This window comes from Polypterus senegalus, chromosome 13 (genome assembly GCF_016835505.1).
Source record: "Polypterus senegalus isolate Bchr_013 chromosome 13, ASM1683550v1, whole genome shotgun sequence".
NCBI classification, from domain to species: domain Eukaryota; kingdom Metazoa; phylum Chordata; class Cladistia; order Polypteriformes; family Polypteridae; genus Polypterus; species Polypterus senegalus.
Genome location: NC_053166.1, coordinates 27198494 through 27226231, shown reverse-complemented (window position 1 = coordinate 27226231; position 27738 = coordinate 27198494). Strand labels below are relative to the sequence as shown.

Genomic DNA, 27738 nt, shown 5'->3' with positions numbered 1-27738 from the left:
TTCAGCGGGTTGGAAAATGGATGGATGGATAGATTCTGTTGTGTTTCTAAATTCTTTTTTAATTGTTGCCTTTATATCTGCTTTCTATCTCCATTTAGCCCTGCAATGACATATTGAAATTCTGAAAGGAGTCTCATTATTGCTTGTATGCATGACTTCTGGTTTAAAAGATCTCCTTTAATTTGGAGGGTATTCATTGTAAGTGTTTAATAGTTAAACATACACTAAAACAGTTAAAATATCCTAACATAAAATTAGCATGATAAAACAATAGAAATGCTAAGAACAATTAAGTTAATATTGATAAATCATGCCAAAGCAGTTTAGAACTATTAGCCTACAGTGCACCACAATCTAAAATCACATTAAAACAAAATTAAGAAGACAATTCAATAGTGTTGACTCAAGGTTACAATAAAGGGATGTAGGAAATGCTGTATCAGCTCAAACATTGCAGGCCTCTTTCTAGGCTATCAAAAGCATGGATGCTGTGACTGCTTCCTTTTCACTGCTCTTTACTCTATAAACTGTTTGCTGAGGCGCATCAGAAGATAAAGCAGACTGCTGTGTTCCAATTTCTGCATTACTGTTTCGCTTGTGGAGAAGAGAAATGTAAGCGCTGAATTTCAAAGTTCAAGTCAGCCTTAAAAGCAATATGGCGACAGTACTCGTATGTGACATAGCTCATCCACTGCTCGTTGTTTCTTTCTGGCCTGAAAAGAATGACAAATACTTTGGGCAGAATTAGGCAACCCAGGATACCCCAGCAGGACAAAACAATGGATACTCCAAGTATCACAGCTTGAAGGCCATCATTTTCACTGATGATCACGAACATTGTGCATCCCCAGATGGAGAGAAAGATTAGTATGCTAAAGGAGATAGCACTGGTGTCAGTAAACCTTGGAGGAACAGCACTTTTGATGGTCAGGCTCCAAGAAATCAAACACAGATTAGCAAGGTAGCAGAAACAAATGTAGTACCAATATTGGTTGGTGCAGTCACAGGCCATGTTTGTGATGACCTGTCCTTTTGGGAGGTAAACGAATTTGAGGGGATCACTCAGCATCCATGCCAAACAAATGGCTACCTGCCCTAGAGTGCCCGCCACAATAAAGCCAATGTTCAAATGTACCTGGAACTTACTCAGCTTTTGCAAAATTTTTGAAGTCTGGCAGGACTTAGCAATCGTACTGGAGAAGCATAGAGCAAACCCCAGAGCAGACAGAGGCAGGCCAGTGAGACACTTGTTATCTGTTGGCTTCCCGGTGAACAAGAAGGTGCTGGAGAAAGCAATGAGGAGCCCAGAAAGGTAGCAGTAGAAAATGTAACCACCAGAGGTTTTTACAATGGGGGTATCTGCATGTTTTAGGAAGACACAAAGTGACACAAAACATAGCAGGATACCTGGTGGGGACAGGATATAGATGGAAACCTCATAGGCAATGGTGAGATGGAGACAGGCTGTATCAAAGAGAATGGACAAAAGTAAGAGTCAATCATCAGGCTGCAGTAAATCAATGAAGGTTTACTAAATTAAATCCATTTTTTTAAATTATAAGTGTGAAGAGGAAATCAACTGAGAGTGTGACAGTCTACGACAGTGTACATACATACAGATGTGAACAAATTTTTTTGGCATCCTTACAACTCATTGAAAAAGTGATGTATGCTTCCGGAAACGTTATTAAATGAAGAACAATTGTATAAAGTATACCTGTATGTCTTTGATATGTCAATGAGTAAAGCAAAGCAAGTGTGACAAGAGATCAAGCATTGCTTATTCTACAAAGATATTTTAAAAGGGCCTTGACACATTTGTTGGTACCTCTGGGAAAGATAAAAAATAATTGGATTTGAGTGATTTTTCAAACTAACTGTTTGCTGTGAATTAGTATCACACAGTCTCTATTTGAGCAATCAGGAATTCAGACGATTTAAGTGGAGAAAAGTCATTGCTCTGCTGTTTGGTATCATCGTGTGACCACACTGAACATGGACCAGAGAAAGCAAAGGAGAGACTTTGCTGAGGAGATTAAAAAGAAAATAATAAGAAAATGATGTTAATGGCAAAGGCTAGAAGACCTTCTTCAAGCACATTGATGTTCCTATAAAAACAGTTTCAAGTATTACTAAAATGTTTAAGCTCCAGGGGAGTGTTGATAACATCCCTGGACATGCCTGCGAGAGGAAAATCAACCCTAGAATGGGCAGAAGGACAGTGAGAATGGCAGGTAAAAGGCCAAGAGATACCAGCTGAATTCCAAAGTCAAGGTCATTCAGTGTCTGTCGCTTTATGAGTGAGAGTGGGCTCAATTGTAGAAGATCCAGAACGATTCCACTGTTGAAAAAAGCCTAAAAAAATCCAGACTGGAATTCAATAAAATGCATATTCGCGAGCCACAGTGATTCTGGGAGAATGTGTTTTGGACTGGTGAGACAAAACTGGAGTGTCTTGGCAACTCATATCAGCTATATGTCCACAGATGAAAAAATGAAGCTTTCAAAGAAAAGAACAGCATATCTACTGTCATACATGGAGGAGGCTCGGTTATGTTTTAAGCCTGCTTTGCTCATTCTGGCATGGGGTGCCTTGAGTCTGTGCAGAGAATTACAGGATGAACTCTCAAGATTATCGAGACATTCTGGAGCAAAACCTACTGCCAGTGTCAGCAAGCTCTGTTTCAGTCACAGGTCATGGGTCTGCCAACAAGGTAATGACCCAAAACACACAGCTAAAAGCACCCAAGAATGGCTAAGAACAAAACATTGGTGGCCTTCCATGAGCTCTGATTGGAGTCCTATCAAACATCTATGGAATGAACTAAACATGCAGTCTGGAGAAGATCTCCTTCAAACCTGACACAGATTGAGCAGTTTGCTCAGGAAGAGTGGGCCAAACGATGTGTGGACAGGTGCAGAAGTCTCACAGAGAGCTCCAGGAGTCACTTGTTTGCAATGATTGCCCCTAAAGTGACTACCTCAAAATATTAGGTTAAGGGTCCCATCATTTTTGTCATTATTTGTGTTGTTATATGAAATATTCTGTTGAATCAAAACTCTAAAGCAGTGTCTGATTTTGTTAAATACGACATAAACAATGATGGGAGACCATTCCTTTGGTCAGTTTCAAGTTATTTCAGAGACAATTGTAGGTCTTTCTTTTTTTGTAGAGGGGCACCAACAAATTTGTCCACATCTGTATACATCTGTACACACACACAGACTGTACACAGTCACACACACACTTATTTAGATATGTCAGCCAACTCAGCAGAGGGATGAAACAGTGGTTCCCAAAAACGATTTGTACATTACAAACTGCAAAATGCAAACTACACACAGGAATCAGAAAATCTGGGAACCGAGCTGAAATGCTACGGTTATACTGAAACATTTTCCTTGATGATTTTGGTTTTGATGTTCAGTACTGACGGTTTCTTTTAGCATTTACCCCTAAGGTGGCTTAGTTCTTGCCCATTTCCCTTAAGATATACCATAATCCAGGTGTTTTCCTAGGCTCCATAACTGATCATTCAATGTTCTCAGGCACTTTGCATTTTCATTCGTTTTAGTGTGAGAGAAGGTACTTTAGTAAACAATATGAAAATAATAATGAGGACAGAGATTTTTTTTTCATTTAAAAACTGCAATTTTTTAAAATAAGAATGTAGTAGTGTGGACATAGCCTAAACATTTCAGGTTGGACCATGTATGAATTTCACATTGAGGAACCAAATAATTCTAAGTGCACAAGAATTAGTAAAGGCAGTACTGAAAAATCATCAGGATTCATTCTTCAGAGAGAACGGAAGAGATAAAAATGATGCCAAAGAAATGCCACAAATATTGAAGAAGATTACTGGGTTAATGATGCTACAGAAAGATGTGAGTTAAAATGACACAGGACAGAAGAGCCACATGGACCCTTATGCTTAATTTTTTTTTAGCCATTCATTTATTATTTTATATCAATTTAAGTGTCATGTGATAATGAGGTCATTACTACACCATTTTAGATTTTTGATTGCTATAATTCCACACATTGCTTGGGGGCGTGTCCTATATGTGCGTGCACATGTGATGTCACAGGTGTGTGGTCACATGGTTTTGGCAGACATCTTACTTAAAAGTGAGCTGTGTGATCAGAGGTTGTATGTACGTTCTTAACTTTAGCCAGAATACTTGCCTGTTCCATTGCTGAAAGTCCCCTCTGAGCAGTTTGAACATTCTACACAACAGTCGCTTTTCTGTACAGTCCTCTCCCATTCAGAGCAGGATCTTGGGCACCAAGAAGATGGAAGCTAAAAGAGAAAAATAAATGTGGAATGCACTTGGTGTTTCAGACATTTTCCCAATGGTAGTGGAATTCAGTCTGCACTAAAAACAGCTGCCGGCAGCTATAAGCATCCAAATGTTCATACAATGAATGCAGAAAGTGTTCAGACCCCTTCCCTTTCTGCACACTTTATTGTGTTGTCGATTTCATTTCAAATGATTACATTCGCTTTTTTCCCTTTTTTTTTCTGCTGTGCTGAAAGGTGAACCATCACCCCACTCTATGGAGCAAGCTTTCTTCAAGGAAGTCACTGTATTTGGCTACATTTATCCCTCCCACAGTCCTGTCCAATCTTCCTGCTGCTGAAAAACACCCACATAGGCTGATGCTACCACCACCATGTTTTACTGTAGGGATGGCATTAGGCAAGTGATGACCATTGCCTGGTCTTTACCAGACATAGTGCCTGGGTTTCTGCCCAGTTACATTTTGTTTGTCTAATCAGACCAGAAAATCTATTCCCTTATGATGTCAGAGACCTTTAAATTCATTTTACCCAAGAGTACCTTCCATTTAGCCTCTTTACCATAAATGGCTAATTGATGGAGTGCTTCGGAGATTGTCGTCCTTCCATATGGTTCACCCATCTTGGCAGAGGACTTCTGAAGCTCTTTGTTGTTTCTCCCTGACCAAGGCATTTCTTCACTGGTTAATCAGTTTGGTGTTCTGGTGATTCCAAAGTTCTCCTGATTTACAATTATGATGGCCACTTTTGATCAAAGATGTCTACAGAGAGTTCTTTGGACTTCAGGGCTTGGATTTTGTCCTGACATGAAGTGCGAATTGTGGGACTTTATATGCACATGTGTGCCTTTCTAAATGATGTCCAGTCAATTCAATCGGTCACAGGTTTGAGTTAAAATTCTACGCACACTTCTGGGATAATTAAAGCAAACCACTACTTGCTGACCACAATTCGGAGTGTAAGAACAGGGTCTGAATACTTATGTGAATGAGAGATTTCAGTTTTTGATTTTTAATAAATTTGTAAGCCTTTTTTGTAGAGATGGTTTTATTTTGTCATTATGGGTGTAGATAGATGACTAAAAAAGGCAAATTTATCTGACTGAAATTAAGTCTACACCACAATAAAGTGAACAGAAAGTGAAGGTGTCCGCATACTTGCTGAATCTGCTGTAAATATAAAGTATCAACATGCACACTTTAACACACACTCATGTGTTAAAAACTTTGCTTAGTTATCAAGAAAAAAAATTCTAGAAGCAATACAGGATAACATTGTAACAAATCATACAAAGCACAGTTCTGGAGTGAGATTTGTCCTGTTTTATACCTTAACCACTAACAGAAATTCCAATATCATTGTAACATACCCTGTGGAGTGTACTTACTGACTGTTTTACATCACTGATGCACGTCAGAGTTATTTGTGACCCTTCTGCTTCCACAAAATAAGCTCTTGAGAGAAGTCCATCAAAATAGATATTTCTATCCACAAACTGGGATTTAATATCCTAGACACAAATAAAGTTCAATTTTAATACCCCATTGTAGTCAATAAAATGGGCCACTGGCAATTATTTCTTTCCAGAAGCTATTTTGTCATTTAGCTTAATTTAAACAGATTTCAGTTATGTTCCTTTTAATAAATATTTGGTTTAAAGAATCCAAAAAAAAACCCTTTACTCAGCATTACACTTTACGACACAGTCTGCACATACAAATACACAGCTCACAGTATTTTTATCTTAGGAGTAAATTAGCTGCCCTTCTTCCTCTCTATCTTTTGCCTATTCTATGTGTGGTTGATGTGCTTGATCATCCTTCTCCATACGGCTCAGTCCTGAACCTCTTTTCATGTCAAGCCTTTCTCCTTCAGATCTTATTTTACTTTATCCATCCACTTTCATTTCCATCACTCTTTTGCTCACATTTTTATTGTCTGTCCTCATCACATGTCCATATAAATTCAATCTACTTTCCTGTACTTTCTTAGATATCTCTCCCAGTTTTGTTGTACCTCTGATTGTCAGTCTGTCACTCATTTTCTAGCCCACTGTTCTGAACAGGGTCTGCCATCTCAACATTCTCATTTCTTGTTACATCTGGCTTCTTCTACTGTGATCCCTTTACTACCCATGTCTCAGCTCCATATTTCATTGCTGGTATTACCACTGTATGAAAAATCTTACCTTCAACTTTGACCTTAATTCTTTGATCACACAACACTCCTGACATTTTCTTCCCATTGTTACATCCACACTGCACTCTACTGGTTTTCTCTTTATCGAATTTTCCAGCACTGATCTTAGACACTTAAATTTCTCCACTCTTTTCAAAAGAATTTTGATTATCATTAAACCTCATATATTCTGTCTTCTTCCTATTTATCTTCAATCATCTATCTCCCAGAGTTATTTTCCATTCTCCCAACTTCCTCTTTTCTGGTGCTCCACAACACAATGTCATCAGTGAAATTCCCGAACCTTTCCGCAGTTTTGATGAACATGCATTGATGCAAATTCAACAGGTTTGGCTCATCACTAGGTTGTAATAAAGCTGGTTCAGTTGAGAACACTTAACATCTGCCTATACACATATAGTGGTTCTATTCTATTCCACCCTCATGAGGACTGAAATAAAAGAAACTGAACTCAGAAAATATAACATCTCTGTCTGTTTCTTCTACAGATGCACATTCGCTGACTGCAAGAACAATGGTAATTCCAACATGATTCTATCTGCTGGTAAATCCAAAAAGGATGCTCTGGGTAACTGGCAAAAAAGACTGATACTCAAGAGGTAGAAGGACAGGCTCTCCAATACAAGGAAGAATAATAATCATTATGCCCAGAGTTCTTTTGTTTGCATTAAAATAGATTATCAATAGCCTCATAAATAGGACTTTTTCTTCTTGGAATTCGAACTGTTTAGCTTCTCCTCTGTATTTATTTTGCAAACGTAACAAGTGTATTGAATCAAAAGAACACCAATGAACATTCAAGAGTAAAATTAATTAGTTTGTAGGTGTTATGATTGGCGGCCTGCAAGAAAAGTTAAGCACATAAATACACCAAAACTTGTGACTTAAAGCAAATTAGATAACTAGGTGTAGCAGGGCAAACGAGGATGTAAGATAAAAATCAGATGCTTGTGGTACCAAATGGGCAACATAAATCATAGCTCAATGCGCCTTTGTAAGAGCCTCGCTTGTCCTATGTCACTATGTATGTTTCTAGTTTAGGTCAGTACAGAAGTAGGGTCAACATCGGAATGAGACACCACCTTCTGTGAGCGATCTCCTTTTATGTTATGCAGACCGCAGTGGGAGTGGCTTCTTTCACTTCAGTGACCTCAACGGGTAGTTTCTCAAATGCAGTGAGGGATGAAGGAGACAAGACTGTTAGCGACAGTGCCCCCTCTTGTCCTGGGGTTGTATTACTTACTTCAGGTGAATGTGGAAGGTGAATTTCTGGCGCACATGCGTGACATGGGATTTAATGAACAAACCATCTGAATACACTTTAGAGACACCCCAAGCACAAACAGCAATTAATCGAACAAAGATATTTTTTTAAATTAAAAGTAAAGTAAAAACCAAAACAAACTTAATCATTAAGTTAACAATATTTACTAGGATGACTGATAAACTAAACAGGATATTCCATTTAAAATACAAATCAAGGCAAAGGTTTAGTAAACGGGTTAAGACTCCAAAAAAGCAATGAAAAACTTAAAAATACTGAAAAGTAATTGACTGAAATGGTAAAAATCTTAACTTTTTTTAATAAGGAAAGGAATTTTCAACATTAACAGAAACTCTGAATCACAGAACAGGCTAAGCCTATTATGAAAAAAGGAGAAATTCCAAATAGTTAAATGCTACTTATAATAAATAATTAAAAAAACAGTAAAAACGCAAGTCAGAGATGAGGAGACAAACACAAGGTGGAAACGTCAACGGCCCAGTGATTAGACTGTTTTTTTTTTTTTACCAGGAGCTTAAATAGAACAATCTTCAGGTGGGCATGCACTGTGCACTTTTCATATGATTTTAATCCCAATTTAGAGTCGCTGGCTGATTTTCTGTTTCACATGCAGCATGAGAGGGGCTGCTATGCCACATTGCATCTTATGAGTGAGCTGGCATACACTTGGCAGAATTTCTGTCATATCAGAAATTTCAGTAGGTTGTTTTGCAGTGCGAGCAGTTTCATGAGGTCTTATTCTGATGTTACTACACATTTCCCAAAATTCATTGTGTTCATTGTGCAGCAACTGCAGTGAGGTATGGCTGTGGCTACTTTAGTAACAAAAGATGTAGCACAAATAGCACACATTTTGTGGATGAAAAACATGGAGGCCAGCAAACCAAGCTCTGGTTGTAAAACCCATGCGTATAATATGTATAGTAGCTGGATATTATACATTGAATATTGCTGTTGTCATGCTCATTTTTACCTTTCTGATACCTTCAAAAAGCTATCATATAGTAATACACATATAGCTAAATGGCCAATGGCAAAAGCATCTTAGGAAACTTTTACTGTAAAAACACTCAAAATGGTGGCAACCATGAAACGAAATAGCAACATGACAGTTCAACAAAATAATGGCACAACTAAATGACAAAGTCCAAATATGGAATTAAGCACAAAGGGCACAAATAAGACATCAAGCTTAAGGAATTCTATTAGAAGAGTACCAAAAATAATAAACAAAAATGTGAATATTTCATAAAATCAGCAGTAGAACTTGTAGAGAGTACATCTAATGTTATCAGCAATTCATTGCTTGTTTAAAAAAATGCTGAAAATGTAAAAAACTAAAGTTTGACATTTGTGTTTGAAATGTGTTCACAGAAACCTACCTCAGCTGAATTGGCTGGCATGTTCCTTGACAGGCAATCAGGCAGATTTTTTGAACATATGTTGTTAACAACCTTGTAAAGGCGTTGAATGAAATTGAAGATATTTTGGCCAATTTCCCTTTTATAAGAAGATAACCTGTTTTCTGAGTTCCATCTATTGTTTTGACACTTCATAGTGATGTTGACATCTGAGTACTTGTGTGGAAATTTCAGAAGTTCCACGAATCTCTAAGGAAAGAAAGCACTGAAATTATAAAGTTTTTATCCAACGAAGCATGGTGTCCAATTTAGGGCACTGTTTAATCACATCTTAACAATCATCCCATAAGATATTAAGTTGTAACTTCTTGCTCATTACTCGTTATGTATCACTTTCCACTCATAATGCATCACTCATCACTTCTAACTCCTCTTTTTCGCTATTCATTCTCATCAGTCATTCCTGATCATTACTTCTCATTTGTTGGTCACCCTTTGGCCTTTTTCACTTCTTACTCAAGACTTGTCTCTTGCCATTTCTCGCTTGTCAGTCATTGCTTGTCCCTCTTCACTCGTTACTGTTCACTGATCACTTTGTACTTGTTGCTTAGGCCTCTTCACTCATCACTTTTCACCCTTCACTAGTTACTCACTTTTCATTTGTTACTGTATGTGTCACTCATAACTTCTTACTTCATGTGCTCATTCTTGTCCTGTTTTGAGTCTCACTCTGAATATTCCTGTTCATAACTTTGATCATGTAATTTTTAGCAGTTACTGAGATTCCCATTTGACGTGCCTTCAGGCAGTGTTAAACAGTTTGAAGACTGCTGTTTTAAATGTCAACCAAAAAAAAAAAAGATTAAACTGGCTATCCCAGGAATTGATTTTGTGGGTTATTCAAAGGGAAAAGGTTTGATCAACCCACAAATGAAAAAAATTCAGTACTTGTGTATCCTTGCCCAGAAACATAGAAGCAGATTTGTTCTTTGTTAAAACCTGCAAGTTTTTATAGCCAATTTATACCTAATTTTGCTGCTCATGCTGCCCTTTAGCTTGACTTGATGAAGGCTCGAAAGAAAAGCATTTTTGTCATCTGGACAGACGTTTGCCAAAAGGCTTTTACATATATTTAAAAAGTCTGCTTTATAGTATGTTGCCCTAATTCAGGGTGTTAATAAGAAATGTAATGATTTACTTCTTGAGGCAGAAGTACATATTAAACAAAAATAATTGTGTGATATATTTGAAATATTAAAATGTGTGCTTCAATTTAAATGTTTAAAGATTGTAATCGAAATCTGACATTTGGCATTCTCTGATAGAGGTCCATGGAGAACTAGACTTCTAGTACAGGAGAGTCAGTGATCTTGAAATAGCCTTTTATTTTTTTCATTGCTAGTCCTCAGTGGTGGTGCGCTCGTGGGAGTCCGCTGCACTCCTGCTACGCTGGGTCTTGTCTTCCCGCATCAGGTGGAGATGGCGCTTCCACAAACCATCGGCGGTCTCTTGGGTGAGTTACTCTCGTGGGTTGTGCGCATACCGCTACTGCGATACATGTGTGGATTCTCCTGCTGTGCCGGGCCATCCACAAAGTAATTTTTGTAGATGGGCCCCTGCCTTGAACCAGGCAGAGAGGCCCATTTGGGATGCCATTGTGGGAAGCAGCCCGGACACAAACAGGCAGACACCGATGGTTTCAAACCACACACACGTTTCGTTTATTATACATTCTATTATTTACAAGTGCGTATACAACCCAGTGCCCCTGCACCAAGCACCCTTAAGTCCAGGCCCTCCAACAATGCCCCTCTCTCTCTCTCTGACCGCCTCCACTCCTCTCCTCCGAGCTCTGTCCTCTTCCATCCAACTCCAGCTGATGAATGGAGGGAGGCGGTCCCTTTTATGTACACCTGGACGTGCTCCAGGTGCCTCCCAATGAACTTCGGGTGTGCTGATGTCCAGAGCTTTTCAGGCATCTGGGTGCCCCCTGGCGGTGACTACAGGCCCCTATAGGGTGGACCTTCCATGCTGTGTTCCCGTAGTCCCCATACCAACCAGGGCAGCTGTCCTCTTGTGGTCTGGAGGAGTCGTAGTGCTTCCGGATGCTCAGCCAGCACTTCCGCCACAGAAGTTCATCGGGAGGCACTTGGAGCACATCCAGGAGTACATCAAAGGGACCGCCTCCCTCCATTCGTCAGCTGGAGTTGGGTGGGAGAGGACAGAGTTCGGAGGAGAGGAGTGGAGTGGAGGCGGTCAGAGAGACAGAGGCATTGCTGGAAGGCCTGGACTTAAGGGTACTTGGTGCAGGGGCACTGGGTTGTGTGCACACTTGTAAATAATATAACGTATAATAAACTTGCGTTTGGTTTGAAACCATCGGTGTCTGCCTGTCTGTGTCCGGGCTGCTTCCCACAGCATTTAACCAATTGGCTGTGTAACCAATCAACATTTTTGTTGTTAATTCATTTGACTTCATCATTTCACGGTGCTAGGATTGCCCATGTACTCATTTTTTCAGTTGATAACCCTTCATGATGAAATTTTTCAATAAGATTTGGACATAATAAGTCTCTTTAATTGGGAACTTAAAGTGAGGAAAACGTTAAAATCTATAAGAGCTGACAGAGCAAGATCTGTGTCTTTCAAAAGCATTCACACGAATGACAGATGAGAGTACCATGTGTGTGGTTGAATATGGTTGAGAAGAGGGCGTTGGTATGACTTGAAAAAATCTCATGGCCAGAGTCTTGTCTCGCAGAACTTGAAAAAATCTCTTGAAAAAAGTCTTCTCTCGTCCCAGTATTTTTTTATATAATAGAGAGATACATTTGCTGTTGAGTAGAGCTGGGAAGATTAGTAAGCAGCCATATTTACTGAATATATTAACAAACCTAGCGGTTTGCCTTTTCAATTCTTTTACCATGCAGACCTACACGATTCTGCCATCTCAACACTGCTTGATTGTGTTTGGACAAGTGATGACCTGGAAATAGTGAATGGTCAGTGATGAGTGATAAGAGAAAAGTGAACAGTGACTAACAGTGAGTGAAGATACTGAGCATGAACAATACCGTAAATACAGTTAATAATGGGACGTGAAAACAAGAGACTTCATCAAGTTTTGGGATGTTTATAAGATTAAAAATACTTTGTAATTATTCTTATCCTCTTCACATTAACAGATGAAAGTCTCAATCAGGTCATAATTACCAAAATGAAAAGCCTGCAATGAAGTGCAAAAGTCTGACTGGTAACATAGAAACATTCAGAGTCTACATGTGTGATAGTTTAGTTGAATTTGGTTGACTTACCCCAGCATATTCCTCAAAATCAGCACTTTGTACATCATCGAAGATCAAAATTGTTCCATTTAGGTGACTATAACCATCTTGCAACTCACTTAGATATTTAAGAGAATAGTACATTAAAGTTTTGTTTAATTTCTTATTTAAATCATTTAGCTGGTAAAAATGATTAAAACTACCAAAGTACAAAATAGCATTTGAATAAGATTGAAGTGTTTTTTCAAAAATTTCGGTCACATTTCTGGCACTAAGGTCAGCAAATACCAGTGGTTTTTCAGAACAATAATTCGGGTTGTTTTCATTTATAAACTCTATGTCTTCACTGGATGATTCAGAAATTATATCCACAATATTCCACTGCAGTGCTTTAAAAAACTCGTCAAATTCTTTATTCACTGTTGGTTCAGTCAGTTTTTGTAATGGATATAATTCATTTCCACGGAATATAGCCTGGTGAAACAAAAGAGACTTGATCTCAGTCTGTCTGTTATGATGTAAAAGAGATCTGATGGCAACGCCATTCACATCCAGAAAATACCAAAGAGGCTGAAGTTAAGTAAAGTATTTGACCACAAAAATAAAGAAGGGGGTTGTGCCAAATAGAAGAACATAAGGAATGAAATAGACTGCAGGTGAATAAATTCCTGCTGTCCTTTTGGGCCTACATGACTCCGCAGTGACTGTGAGATTCCTGACCGGTCAACCAGTTCGCATGAAAAAGCACCTGTCACCAAATATTTTACAAGTGCTAAAATCTATAATAGAGCAAGGATGGTGTGACAGCTCTGTGATGGTCTCTGTAATGTAGGTTTCAATTCATTGCACAATTGTGCAGCCCCACTAAGATCTGATGACTTGTGATGGTTTGTGCAGTACAGCACAACTTTGCACAGAAACGTGGAACACCTCTGCTACCTGAGACAAGCAAAGATGAGCTCCTGGGTGACCCAGACCCTACCTCAGGACATTACCACAATGGTAACTCAAAAAGTTACAGTACGTATTGCAAAAGGGCGAAAGAATTAATTTTTTTGTTCTCTCCAGTTAGCAGTTGTTACTAGCTCCCACTTCTGTTTTTTTTTTTCTTCTTTTATTTGGAAACTTTTATTTGTGATTCTGACAGAGAGATCAATAAAAAGGAATGCTTTTGCAGCCTCCATTTAATTCATTAATAGCTCAAGTTCATGTTTACTGGAGGTCTGTTTGCTCTGTTCTTTCATAGCTTGTTGTGAGAAAATCATTTGGAAACATGGCCAAAGTAATTTGATGACTAGAATATGAAAATTAAAAAAGTTTTTTTTTAAGCCATGCACGGTTAATGGAAGGCGGTAAAGGGGAGTTGCTAAAGGTATGTGCACAAGTTCATAGTTTTAAGTTGATTTAAGATTTATAAAGGAACTTGGAATTAGACATGGCATATGTACAGTTTTCTAAATCTTTTTTTTTATTGTGTGTGTATACCATTTTTGTCTTTCTAGCGCAAGCAAACTTTTAGTATGAAATCAAAGCAGGGTTTTATACGTAAGGGTCCACCTGCCACAGTGGCATATACTGGATTGTCAGTTTTCTCTGCTGTCCTGGATGAATACTGAACATTAGAACATTAGAAAAATCTGGATGAGAACAGGCCATTCAGACCCATCCAAGCTCCATAGTCCTATCCACTTAATTCTTCCACAATAACATCAAGTCAATTTTTGAAAGTCCCTAAAGGCCTACTGTCTACCCCACTACTTGATCACTTATTACATATATTTATGGTACTCTGTGTGAAGAAAAACATTATAATGTTTATATAAATTTTGTCCTTAACAATTTTCCAACTGTGTCCATGTGTTCTTGTTGAACTCATTTTAAAGTCACCGTCTAGATCCACTGTAATAATCCCCTTCATAATTTTAAATACTTCAGTCATGTCTCCCCATAGTCTGCTTTTGCTTAAACTGTAAAGGCTCAGCTCTTTTAACCTCTCCTCATAACTCATCCCCTGTAGCCATGGAATCAGCCTTGTTGCTCTTCTCTGGACCTTTTCTAGTGCTGCTATGCCTTTTTGTAGACTGGAGAACAAAACAGCACAAACTACACCAGTTGAGGCCTCACTAGTGCGTTATTAAGCTTGAGTATAACCTCCTTGGAATTGTACTCCGCACATCAGGGTGCTATATAACCTAACATTCTGTTAGCCTTCTTAATGGCTTCTGAACATTGACTGGAATTTGATAGTCATGAGTCCACTGCAACTCCTAAATCCTTCTCATAACGTAAACTTTAGATTTTCAGACTTTCAATTGTATAATCAAACATTTTTACTTCTTGCGTGTAATACTTTACATTTACTTAAATTAAATTTTATCTGTAACTAATCTGCCTAAGCTTGTATTCTGTCCAAATCTCTCTGTTGCAATTCAATGGATTTGAGATTATCTTCCAATCCACCTATCTTGCTATCATCAGTAAACTTAACCAGCTTGTTATTTATATTCCTATCCAAATCATGTATATTTATTAAAAATAGAAGCAGCCCCAGCACTGACCCCCTGTGGAACATCACTCTAAACATCACCCAATCCTGATCAAGTTCCTTGTACCGTAACCCTCTGCTTCCTGTGTCTGAGCCAATTTTGCACCCATCTACGCACTACATCGTGAACTCCCAGTTCTTCTAGTTTGAATTCCAACTTCTCATGTGGTACCATATTAAATGCTTTCAGAAAGTCAAAATAAATGATAATGTATGCACTTCTGCCCAGGCCACAACTCTCTCTCTGTCTTTTATGCTAGTCACAAGTATTCAAAGAGGACCACAGCGTAGACAAAGTCCACCTCCTTTTTCAGTACCAGTTTTCCGCCCTTAATTTTCTGCTGATAAAAGGGAATACAAAAAAATGCAAGAGTCATGTTATCTGGACCAGTAGATGCTTAAACATTCAAGAAATGTGTTATGAGCATCGGTATGTAAACTTCACAGAAACTGTAGCATAAAGCAGAAGGGCTATATGATAGTGAAACAGGTGACAGTTGAGATGATAGTCACACAAGGAAATAACACAATAATGAGATCATTTAAACTTCAGTTTAATTACCTGGATGGGTGCTTGAAGATTAAATCTAGAGAAGCCAAAATAATCATCTGATATGTGAAGAAGCACATTTGACGTGTTCTTAATATCACTGCTGTTGCAGTATCCACATCTACTGTAGAACTTGTATCCTATCTCAAAATTGTCATACCTTGTCTGGAGTGTCTCCATTGCAACCCTGAGTGCTTGTAATGCTGTGTTCTTTCCCATGCTGTTCAAAATAAATAGGATATTAATAATGGGATTATTATTACTATTATTATATTGCCTTTCCATCCACAATTTATACCACCATTTTCCTAAACGTTGCCAGCATAGGTTTCACTTTCCAGAACCCCAAGAAGCATTTACAGTAACTGGAAAACTGGATTATTATTATTAACCTTGTTTAAGTTTCACTTTTGTAGAATTGCTAGTGTGACACACAAATCAATGCATTCATAAGAAATTGTAGAAGAAAATTCAGTGGTCCAAAAAACTGCTCTAAGTTTAAACCCATTTTAGCATATCATGAATTTACAGTGGATTCAGAAAGTTTTCAGACCCCTTCACTTTCTGCACATTTTATTGTGTTGTAGATTTAATTCAAATTGGATACAGTTGCCATTTTCCCATATCAATTTGCACTCAATAACTCATAATGACAAAGTGAAAACATGTTTTCAGAAAGGTTTTCAAGTGCGTTAAAAATCAAAGACTGAAAGCTTTTGTTCATATAAGCATAGAGACCCTTAATACAGTACTTACTAGATGCCCCTTTGGCAGCAATTCCAGCTTTGAGTCTTCTTGAATAAATCTCCACTAACTTTGAACACCTGGATATGGGCAGTTTATTGCATTCTTCCTGCCAGTCCTCTCAAGCTCCATTAGATTAGAGGGTGAGCATCTGTAAACTGCAATCTTCAGGTCTCTCTACAGTTGTTCCATGGTGTTTAAGTCTGGGCTTCCGTTGAGCCATTCAAGGACAGTCAGAGACTTATCACAAAGCCACTCCAGCGTTACCTTGGTTTTATGATTTGGGTCATTGTTGTGCTGATATAGGTGAACTGTCCCCTGAATCTGACAGTGGATGTATTCTGGACCAGGTTTTCTCCAAGGACCTCTTTGTATTTGGATGCATTCATTTAGTTCTCATTTCTGAGCAGATTCACTGCCCCTGATGCTGGGAAGCAAAACCTTGACATGATACTACCACCAGCAGGCTTCACCATAGGAGTGGTATTAGGCAATTGATGAGCACTGTTTAATCCTAGCCAGACGTACAGCTTGGAGTTCTGCTGAAATAATTAAATTGTTGTCTCATCAGATCTTATGCTCTCAGAGTCCTTTAAATGCCATTCAGTAAATTCCACTCAAGAGTGGCTTCTGTCTAGCCACTCTACCATAAACATTTGATTGGCAGAGTGCTGCTGAGATGGTCGCTCTTCCAAAAAGGTTTGCCCATCTCAACAGAAAACTTCTCAGGCACTCTAAGAGAGAGACGAATGGGTTCTTGATCACCTCCTTGTCCAACACACTTCTTGCCCAGTTACTCAGCTTGGCTGGTGGTTCCAAACATCTTCTATTTTAAAATTATTCAGGCCACTGTCCTCCTGGGAATGCTAAAAGCTTTAGACATGGTTATTTACCCTTTTTTCTGATCTGTGACTCACCACAGCTTGATTTTGGAAGTCTACAGAGAGTTCCTTGGATTTAATGGCTTGGATTTTGGCCTGATAGTGTGAATTATGGGACTTTATAAGCTATTGCATGTCAACTCAATTCAATTTGCCACAGATGAACTCCAATCGAGTTCTAGGCAAATCACAAGAAAAATTAAAGCAAATAGGATGCAATCAAGCACAATTCAGAGGTGCACAGTAAAAGGTTTGAATAATTCTATGTATTAGAGATTTAATTTCTTGATTTTTAATAATTTTGCAAACCTTTTTGAAAACATGCTTTTATTTTGCCATTATGGGTTATTGAGTGTTTATTGATGGACAAAAATATCACCTAATTCTGAAAAGACAATCAACTATTAACCTTTGTTCCCTGTGTTTAAACCAATTTTGTACCCACTCACACACCGCATTATGAATTCCCACTTGCCTCTCAAGTCAGACCTTATCAAATGCTTTCTTGAAATCATGATAAATAATATCACGTGCACCTCTCTGATTGTATGCTTTAGTTGTTTCCTCATAGAATTCCTGCATACTGTATTACTGAGGCACACTCTCCCATGTGTAAATCCAGAGTGACTGCTCACTAATTCACCTGTTCTAGCCATGTGCTGCTCAACTGATAAGAGGAGAATGCTACACCTGGAGTGAGGTCATCAGTGAAGTCCATTAGGGGGTCTGTCCTAGAACCGTTATTTTTCCGATGTATAATAATAACATTTATCTTGGTATTGTAGTTAGTAAACTTGTGAAATTTGCAGAGGATACTCAAATTTGAGCAATAGTTCGCACCCAGGAAGCAGCAAAAAACAATTCAGAAAGATTTGGAAGTGCTTCAGAACTGGACGAACACTTAATTTATTGTAGAAAAGTACAATGTGGCACTACATATGGGCAAAAAGAATATCAATTATAAATACAAAATTATCCCAGGCACTTCACACTCAGCTGCAAACGGCCCAAGTGCTTGCCTAAGGTCACAGCCCAATGAAGCCAACAGAACCACATGATCACATGATGTGAATTTCCCCTTGGGATTAATAAAGTATCTATCTATCTGATCAGCAAAAAGTAGAAATGTAATCCTGAGGGCTCTGAACTGGACACCCTCCATTCTTTGGCTATGCTTAGAAATTCTGTCCATAAAAATTTGAATAGAATCAGTGACTAAGGGCAGCTCTGGCAGAGTTCCACACCCACTGGTAATCAGTCTGAGTTACTGTCAGCAATGCAAACCAAGCTTTTGCTCTGGCTGTACAGGGACTGAATAGCTCATAACAGCTGGCTCAGTAGCCCGTACTCCTGAAGCATCACCCCCGAGGGACGCGGTCGTATGCCTTTTCAAAGTCCAATAAACACATATAGACTGGTTGGGCATACTTCCAGAAATACTTCATCATCCTTGACAGGGTGCGCGTGTGATGAAATTAGCCTTGTTCCTACTGAATCCAAGGCTGGTCTCCTCATTTTTCAAATTTATTTTATTCTTATGTTCTAAATAATGCTTCCATTACTTTACCTGTGATATGGACTATACCTTGCCTATAGTTATCTACTATATAATGGGATAACATTTGCTAACTTCCACTCCTTACAAATTTCCTCAGTGTGCAGATTTTGTTTCAAAAATGTATATCTGAACTCATTAACCACCTTAAGCACTCCAGGATAATTGTTATCTGGTTCTGTTATCTAATTTATTTGAAACATTTACCAGTAGTTAAGCACCCGCATACTTACTTTATAACTTTAAGTGTTTTAGAATACGTGGAACAAATGTTCAATGTTGCTATGATATACATATCTCCATTTTTCTGCAGCTCACATTCTGGGATCACTATACCCAAACTTCTCCCAGAATATCCCATGATAAAGAAACTCATGATCAGTATATGTAGCATTTTCAAAAAATTCTCTGAAAAACAAAAGCTTAAGAAAAGAGAAGGTCAAAAAGATTGAATTTAGTGCCAGCATGAGTCAAAGGAATATTTCATATTACAGTAATTATAGTACTTTGCTGCTGCCGATGTCTCCTACAGTATTAAGAGGGGACTGGGCGGACTCTTGGTCTGGAACCCCTACAGATTTTATTTTTTTCTCCAGCCTTTGGAGTTTTTTTTTGTTTTTTCTGTCCACCCTGGCCATCAGACCTTACTCCTATTCTATGTTAATTAATATTGACTTATGTTTATTTTTTATTGTGTCTTCTATTTCTCTATTCATTTTGTAAAGCACTTTGAGCTACATTTTTTTGTATCAACAGCCTTGCAGTGCATAATATTAAATCAGAGACATTTTTTAAGATGGTGGCATGGTATTCACATTATCCTTGCTTTGGTGTTTTACAAACCGACTCACGGTCGCTTTTCTAAATAATCTTTTGTTAAAGACTTCTTTATTTCTGTTTCGGATTTCAACTTTGGTTCTTCTCTTTTGACCACTGATTTTTGGGTTTTGTTTTGAACTTAGTTGCTAGATATTTTTGTCTTTTACTTTTCACCTTTTTTCCTGTCCACTGATCAAGACTTTGGAGCAGTTTTCCCGATAGCAAATAGTAAGAATCTCACTCGTGCACTTCTCACTTGTTTCCTGCCAACCTCTTCTGGCCACCAGGGAGCAAATCAGCTCCCCAAACAGATGTGGACACAAGTTCAGCACAACATACAAAACTTTATTTCAGTGGGAGACTCTTCTCAGATTGATTCCCACTAGTGCAGCACCAAACACAGTACTACATGCACAATAAGCACATTTTTCTTCTTTCTCTCCCAGTCCCCTCCCGCCTCTACTCCTCCTCCAGCAAGCTTTGCCATCTAACTCCTGACTGACTCCTGGAATGAAGGCAGGCAGCTCCTTTTAAGTGATCCCTGGAAGTACTTCCGGTGTCCCGAAGGCTTGTCCCGGTGGCACTTCTGGGTAAGGCTGCAGCCCTAGTAAATAGTGCTCCCCAGCCTCCACAGCACCCCCTGGTGGCGCCCATGGCACCCAAAAGGGCTGAGTTACAGAACTCCAATTCACATGAAGCCCTGTGGGCAACTGTGGTTCTGCTGCAACCCAAGTAGACTGCTACCTATTCCTCCGGGGGAGATAATGCCCTGCGCATGTTCTCTCCCAGAGTCCTTCCACCACTCAGATGTTCTGGCTGGGTAAGGGCCACAGCCATCCACCACACTCCTTCGCCTGTTGTTAAAGGCTCTGGAGAAGCAAGAATCTCTTGCCAGTGAAATAAAACCACATACTGTGCCAAGAGTCCTTCTCTTTAAGAGCTCGTTTATACTTCATGCTCAGAATGTGTACATGCACGCATCATGGCTGCCACACGTTCCCAGCGTTCATTTGAAGCGTCCTCTGAGCACATCCTTAGAAATTAATGTGACGCGTACATTTTAAAAGTCTCACATACCATCTTGTGCGCCGTCTTTTTTTTTTTTGCACCTTCATAACAGCATCAAAATGCATGGCAGAGTATTTGAGCCACAGAGAAAAAAATTAAGGACACAATGAAAAGGACTATTTTGTGACTAAAGTGGAAATTTTGGCTTTAATCTCGAAATGTAGACTTTATCATAGTAGACTGTCATAAACGTTATCTTAAAGCCGGCCCAGTTGTTAATCACTATGTGCTTCTGGGGCTTCCTCCTGAACTTACAGCAGCAATCACCGCACACAGAACACATTACATTTATGATATTCCAGCTCTCTGCACCTTTAGAATCCTAAGATTTATACTTGATATCAACTTCATGATAAAATGCATTCAAGTATGTATGTTACATTTTACAGATAAATTGTTAACTTCATTTAAATAATAAATACTGTTAATAATTACACATATGGGGGCGGCATGGTTCTTGTGTTCTCTGCCTGGAGTTTGCATGTTTTCCTGGTGGGTTTCCACAGTGTGCTCCGGTTTCCTTCCAAAGACATGAAGGTTTGGGGATTTGGTGATGCTGAAATGCCAGTAGTGTGTGTGTGTGTGTGTGTGTGTGTGTGTGTGTGTGTGTGTGTGCTTGTGTTCAGCTTATGATGAGCTGATACCCCATCCTAGGATTTTGTTTCTGTCTCGCTCCCAAAGCTTACTGGAATGGGCACATCCCCGGATTGATGGATGGAATCATTAAACATCCTTTTCAGCGATATTGTGGCAAGGTGTCCTCGATATTTAATGGATGTTTTGAGTAATACAAAACACAGCGAAGCCGATCGTTTTCTCACCGTTACTCTACACTGCTTTCTGGTGGAATCTTCCAGATTTATGTAAAATACACGCGCAAGTATAAACAGTACAACGGTTGCGCAGCAGCAGTATCTGCTGAAGCACACGTCATGAGAAGTATAAACCTGGCCTTAGACACATGCTCATCTAAAATTTTGGTTTAAGTAGCAATTTAAAACACGGATCTGATGAGATGCAAGGAAAATATAAGTTTGAAATAATGATGACTTTCAAAATATGAATTTAAGGAAATTATATTTTATGAAGTACGTATGAAATGTACAAGGAAATAAAGTCTAGTTTCTAGACATAAACATTAATGCCACAAAAAAAAAAGTTGTATGTGATTAAATTTTTAACTGCATCAAAGGGTCAAAATTGCAGATTAGTCATTATGGCAGAATGATTAGATGGTATCTGGGAAAAAAAGGGACTGATTACAACAGTGCCTTCACAAAATTATGGAGAATGCTGCAGGGCACTCCCTGATAGAAAGCTGTGATGCATCTTGTGTAGCTCCTAGACATTTCCTAACAACGTTCTTGTTTTAGATGATTTCCACATTAAAGGAAGGAAATCAATCTATCCACCTTCTAAACCCGCTCATCCAGAGCAGGGTCACATGAAAGCCGAAGCCAATCTCGGCAAGCATCGGGCGCAAGGCTGAAGCAATCTCTGGACAGGGTGTCATTTTTTAGTCCAACAGCAGACATCATTTTATGAGAATATGGGTCCCCTGCAGGCATCAGAGAAGAGACATTGATTTCTAGGAGACTCCCATAATCTTAGAGATGTGATGTCTATTATAATCTAGGCTATGTATTTATGTTTTTGACCTCCATTAGTCAAGGTGAGTTGCTTATTTGATAATTTCTCTAGCAATAAACACCATTTGTGCTTTTTCTTGCATACAATTACCATCATTTTCTAACAGTCTTTTTATGTCCGCGGTTATGTTGTTGCAGTATCTGTTGACAGTCATGTAAGGAGTTTAGCCCGGTGAGCTTTACCAAATTGCAGAGAAATGATCTGAACTACTGCAACTGTTTTACATGAAACAAATTGTACCTTGCTAAAGATTTGCTGTTGGTGCCGTCTCACTTTGTACTGTGCATTAGCCTTCTTTAGCTGCCGTGGTCTGACACCTGACATCTACAGATTCTACTTTTTTCTCCAGCCTTTGGAGTTTTTTTTTGTTTTTTCTGTCCACCCTGGCCATCGGACCTTACTCTTATTCTATGTTAATTAATGTTGACTTATGTTTATCTTTTATTGTGTCTTCTATTTCTCTATTCATTTAGTAAAGCACTTTGAGCTACATTTTTTTGTATGAATATGTGCTATATAAATAAATGTTGATTGATTGATTGACTCTGACACCTAGTTACCTCGAAACTGATCAGCTGGCTGCTGTCAACAAATTCAAACACACTACATTAATGTGGAGCAGCACCGTGTCCTGGAGTTGAATCCCACACTTGGTCCTAATGATTGAAATTTTGCCCAGAGTTTGTGTGAGTTTTATTCCAACATCCCCAAGATTTGTGAGTTAGCAAGTCTTAATTGGCCCTGTGCACGTATATGTGGCTCTCATGATGGACTGGTACCCCATCCAGGGCTTTTTCATGCCGTGCAGTTTTTGGCCAGCACCCTTACACCCGTGAATTGGATTTGGTAGTTTTGAGAAATATGGTGGTACACTAGAGAGGAACAGCACTTTTTGAACTTCCACAAAATCTTTTACTCATAGTAAACACAAGCCAGTATATTCTGGATGTCATCCTTTACTCCCAGAAAGAAATGATAATAAAGACTTTTGAAAATATGAATACTTTTGATAGGAAAAATAAAATATAGAAAAAAATATTAAATGTTCCGTAATCAAGAACAAAATAATCTAACTTATAAACAAAAGATTTAATTTCACCTTACCTGCTCAGGTCAGTGTGCAGAATTTGATTCAGTGAGAGTGAAATTGCAGCAAGAGCACTTGCCAGCTTAAATCCCTTCTAGATGAATGCCCACTTAGGACATCAATGTTAGAGATTAGAAAAAGTAAAGACTAATTCAAGCTTGACTTCAATACACAATCAAAAAAAACTCTTTAAAACTGAAATGCTAGAGTGAACACAATCAAATAATTAAAAATTAAAATGAACAATCAATCAATCTTCATGAACTGCTTGCTGACTTGGCAACGCAGACGACCCTTATTTTTCTCAGTAACAGTAGTATGGTACGTTATTAGTCTCCTATGTCTAAAATTCACTAAACAAACCTACAAAACCACCCAACAATAAACTACAAAGTGTGAACAAATTTATACTTCTTAAAAGAGGAAGTGATGGTTTAAAAAAATCATTACTTTGCATACTTGATGAAATAAGGATCAGAGTATTGTTGTGAAGTGAGGACAAGCTGTTTTTCATATGACATGCGACTTTGTTCAAAGGCCACATTCACGAGGGTTCATCTTTGTTATTGTAACATTTTGTATAGGACAGAGGAAGTAACAATAAAAAGTGGTCATTTTTGGATCCAGGACATCAACCCAATCTGATAGTTCACTTTGCAGTCAATTCTGAAATGAGGTGACAGGTTGGTTAGAACAGGCACAGATTTCCTATAAAAGTACTTTTGTGCTAAGCATTTTGTCAAAGTAATTGAAATTCCCAGCAGCACTTTGTCTTACGGAGCTTCTCCTACTCTTGAGGGCCATATTATGTAAAATGTAGTTAATTATGCACATATTTAAGGTGTTTTCTTTTCTGCATCTTTATTTTCTGAACAGTGTTTGTTTAAAAATCACAAAATCCATATATGTTTTTACTTTGTCTTGCCAGATGATTTTGCAGTGGTTGTCGCTGTCACAGTATGTCATTTCTACATATTAGTATGTGTGTGTGTCAGTATTTGGCATCTGCCTAAAGTTCCATACCAGAAAAACTTTAACAAAAACTTTGAACCCAAGGGATTTTTAAGGTGTAGCCGTAATCTCATAATGACAAGATATCAGTGCTGATTTTTTATCCCATTGCACCCAAGACATTACATGCTGTGTAAATCCAGTTTGTTACCTTGGTAATGTTACCATAAAAGTTCCAAAATGACAGTTCCCATGAAAACTAAGATGGCATCAGAAACAGCACAACAGTATTTTAATCTCATTAGATATCTGTCAAAAACAAAAAACATTATTTTATTTAGGCTCTCCACTACTGAAAGCCCAAACCATCAATTCGATAGATAGATAGATAGATAGATAGATAGATAGATAGATAGATAGATAGATACTTTATTATTCCCAAGGGGAAATTCACATAATCCAGCAGCAGTATACTGATACAAAAAACAATATTAAATTAAAGAGCAATAAAAGCAAAATGTAAAAGCAGACAATAACTTTGAATAATGTTAGCATTTACTGGAATTGAAGAGTTGCGTAGTGTGGGAGAGGAACGATCTCCTCAGTCTGTCAGTGGAGCAAGATAGTGACATGACATGTTCTCAGGTAAAATGAAAGTATAAATTTTACAAATCAAATTAATAAATGCAGAATTAGTACACATAAAGACACAAACTAGTTTAAACACACAGGCAACCAAAATAGTTTGAAACTAACATAAATAGAAATCATTAACATCTGTTCATTAATTAAAGTGTTCAACTGTGTCCAGTTGACAACAGAGGATAGAGAAACAAAAACTCCAGTCAGCAACTGGATAAAATAAACCACTAAGGTAAGAGTCAAAAGTCAAAGACAAAGTCAGACACAGTTCTTGAGACCCTAGCCAACCTGCCGCCCACCTCCTCCTGGACATTCTATAGTGAAGTCTGCGCTGGACAACCTAATCTGATGACAAAATCTTTCATTCAAAGATTCCAAGGCTCCCATTATTTGAGATATCTTTCCATGGCCAGGAGAACAGCTTGGCAGTAGAGCAGTGGCACCAAGTGCCACACACCGAGAAATGAAACATGTTCATAATTCTTCTAGTACTTAATGTATGTTTTAGTAAACATGAATAACAAACAAAGATGCAATATGCACAGCTAATAACCAGTGATGTGCGGGGAGGTTCATGGCTGGTGAGGCACTGACTCCCTCAGAGTCAGATTTACAAATACTGTAGATGAACCCAAAAGAGTAGCTTATTCACTATTTGGCAGCATTCACATTGGCTACTGGTTATGTTTCATATCTCATCGGCATTCTTTATGCACACACATAGATAAGGTACATATTTGGCTAAGAAAGAACGTTACATTTATAACAACGAGTGAGAGCTGAGAGAGCGCATTTGTTCTGCTCCCTCCATGTGTTCTAACTTTGCTGTTGCAATTCCACAATTCATACTCGTTCAATACAAATGAACATATAGAATGGTGTACAAAAAAACAGATTTCAATTTTGACCTTAATTGAAATATTTAGTTGTTTTTAAAAGCTTTTAATTGTGATGCTTTAATAATTTTTATACAGGCTGTTCAACATTGGCAGTCAGTCAGAACAAGAAATAAAGTGCCCTTGACTTTCTGATATCGCTAACTTATTGGCGCTTAGAGACTCTGCGTAGAAGAGCAGCAGCAACAAGCACCTGTTGGGCTCACATGCGCCCCCTTTAGTGCTGCACGGTACTGCCCGCCTCACCTTGTGCCTTTTCAATGCGGTTTTATGTCTGATCAGCAAGACTAAATATGTCACTCGATTTATATGTTAAAACATCTGTGCTAAATTTACTAAACTTTAACTAGACTTTTTTTTATATATTTTTATTGATTTTAATTAGAAACAGATAACTTTCCATACAGTCAAGTCAAATTTAACAAATCAAAGCAGAATTCAACCCTTACTCAAGAGAATGAGAGAAGAGCCAGCAGCTGAAACTACTCTATAAAAGGAGCAAGGAAAGAACGGTAACCAGATTAAAACTAAATGTATACCTATAATTTTTGTGCACTTCTTGTCACTTGATTATATGCTATGCACATGTTTAACATCTCCCTCAGTAGCTGTCAGTAGACAACCGGAGCACATGTGTGCACAATGATACATGCAGCAGCAGGCAACATTCTTATTGTGAAATAATGCAATACTTTTTTTTTAAACGGAGAGAGTACATTTCCATAGAAACCTTTACATAAAATGCATTAGTATTCTTAGAAGGAGTATAATTTTTATCTTGTAATACCTGGCTACAATCTCTATATATATAAAATCCAACATCTGTCTGTCTGTATGTCTGTTCACGAGAAAACTACTTAATGGATTTAGATCAGGTTTTTTTCTATAATTTGCTTGAACATTCCCGTGATGCTTCTTTCATCACACTAAGTATCATAGTTCGCTTGCGGTACCGATTTATTTACACAAATCTGAGAGAGACGCAGCAGGCTGAGGGAAGTGGGGCCAGGGCCAGGGACCTCATCTCTCACGTGAAAGTCTCGTGGCGTATCTTACATCCGCTTAGCAAGACAACAAGAGAACTACATAATGGATTTAGATCAGTTTTTCTTCTAGACTTTGCTTGAATGTTCCGGTTGATTTTACAACTAAGAATCATAGTTCGCTTGCAGGATTGATATATTCACGCAAATCCAAGACAGAGGCTGTGGGGCGAGGGGAGGGGGAAGTGTCACGTCAGGAGTAGGAAACTGTGCGGGGACCTCTTCACTGTCCTTTTTCACTAATATGCAGGCAGAGCCGCGGGGCACGGCTACTTAGAGATTATTGTAAATACGAGGGGGTACCCAAAAGCTTCAAGAATATTGTTTAAAAAAGGATTATACATCTCACTGCAATTCTCTTTAAGTTACTATGAAATTGGTCCCCTTGAGATGCTATATACTTGTTCCAGAACTTTTTTCATTACTGGAAATATTTCCAGCACTTATTTTTTGTTACAGCATTTAGAACCTCCTGCATTTTCTTCCTAGATTTTTAACATGCTAGCAAATCGTCTTTCCTTCAGGCTCAATTTTAAGTTCTGGAGCAAAAAATAGTCACAGGGAGTGAGATCTGGCAAAAACAGGTGTCAAGCAACAGCCACTTTATTTTTTGGTCAAAAATTCTTTGACTGACAATGCGAAGCATGCTGTCATGGTGAAAAAAGCAGTTTTGTCTGCTGTTATTAGCAAGACTGCCATTCCCTTTTTGTGATAGAACAAGTGATGATATTACCTCTGTGCAACTGCCATCAATTCCTACTGTATTAAAAAGATAGTGCTTTACGAGATTACAATGCTTATTTGGACACACAGCTTTCGAGGAGAAAAGATGGATAAGACAACCAGTAATAGCACTGTCTATTCTGTCTGCATA

General features: G+C 38.4%; 1 protein-coding gene across 2 annotated transcripts; it reads right to left on the bottom strand.

Moving 5' to 3' along the window:
* On the bottom strand, window positions 1-23694 carry LOC120543039. Of its 2 annotated transcripts, none has more exons than XM_039775867.1 (8): window positions 23350-23694; window positions 18942-19130; window positions 15541-15748; window positions 12464-12907; window positions 9171-9398; window positions 5692-5814; window positions 4190-4304; window positions 1-1464 (listed from the first exon to the last, which is right to left on the bottom strand). In XM_039775867.1, exons 2-8 carry the CDS (start codon window positions 19100-19102, stop codon window positions 584-586), a joined length of 2160 nt encoding a protein of 719 aa, XP_039631801.1. In that variant the 5' UTR covers window positions 19103-19130; window positions 23350-23694; the 3' UTR covers window positions 1-583. The 2 variants fall into 2 exon arrangements, with proteins under 2 accessions (XP_039631801.1, XP_039631802.1); XM_039775868.1 differs by having other exon boundaries at window positions 18942-19116.
* Window positions 23695-27738: the final 4044 nt, after the last annotated feature.

Bases quoted from the DNA above. Each gene is read 5' to 3' on its own strand.
- LOC120543039 (XM_039775867.1), bottom strand. From the start codon at position 19,102: ATGCTACATATACTGATCATGAGTTTCTTTATCATGGGATATTCTGGG. The intron at 15,749-18,941 runs GTAAGTATGCGG...TATTTTGAACAG, and splicing joins AAAACACTTAAAGTTATAAA to CATGGGAAAGAACACAGCAT. The intron at 4,305-5,691 runs GTAAGTACACTC...TTTCTCTTTTAG, and splicing joins TCAGTGATGTAAAACAGTCA to CTTCCATCTTCTTGGTGCCC.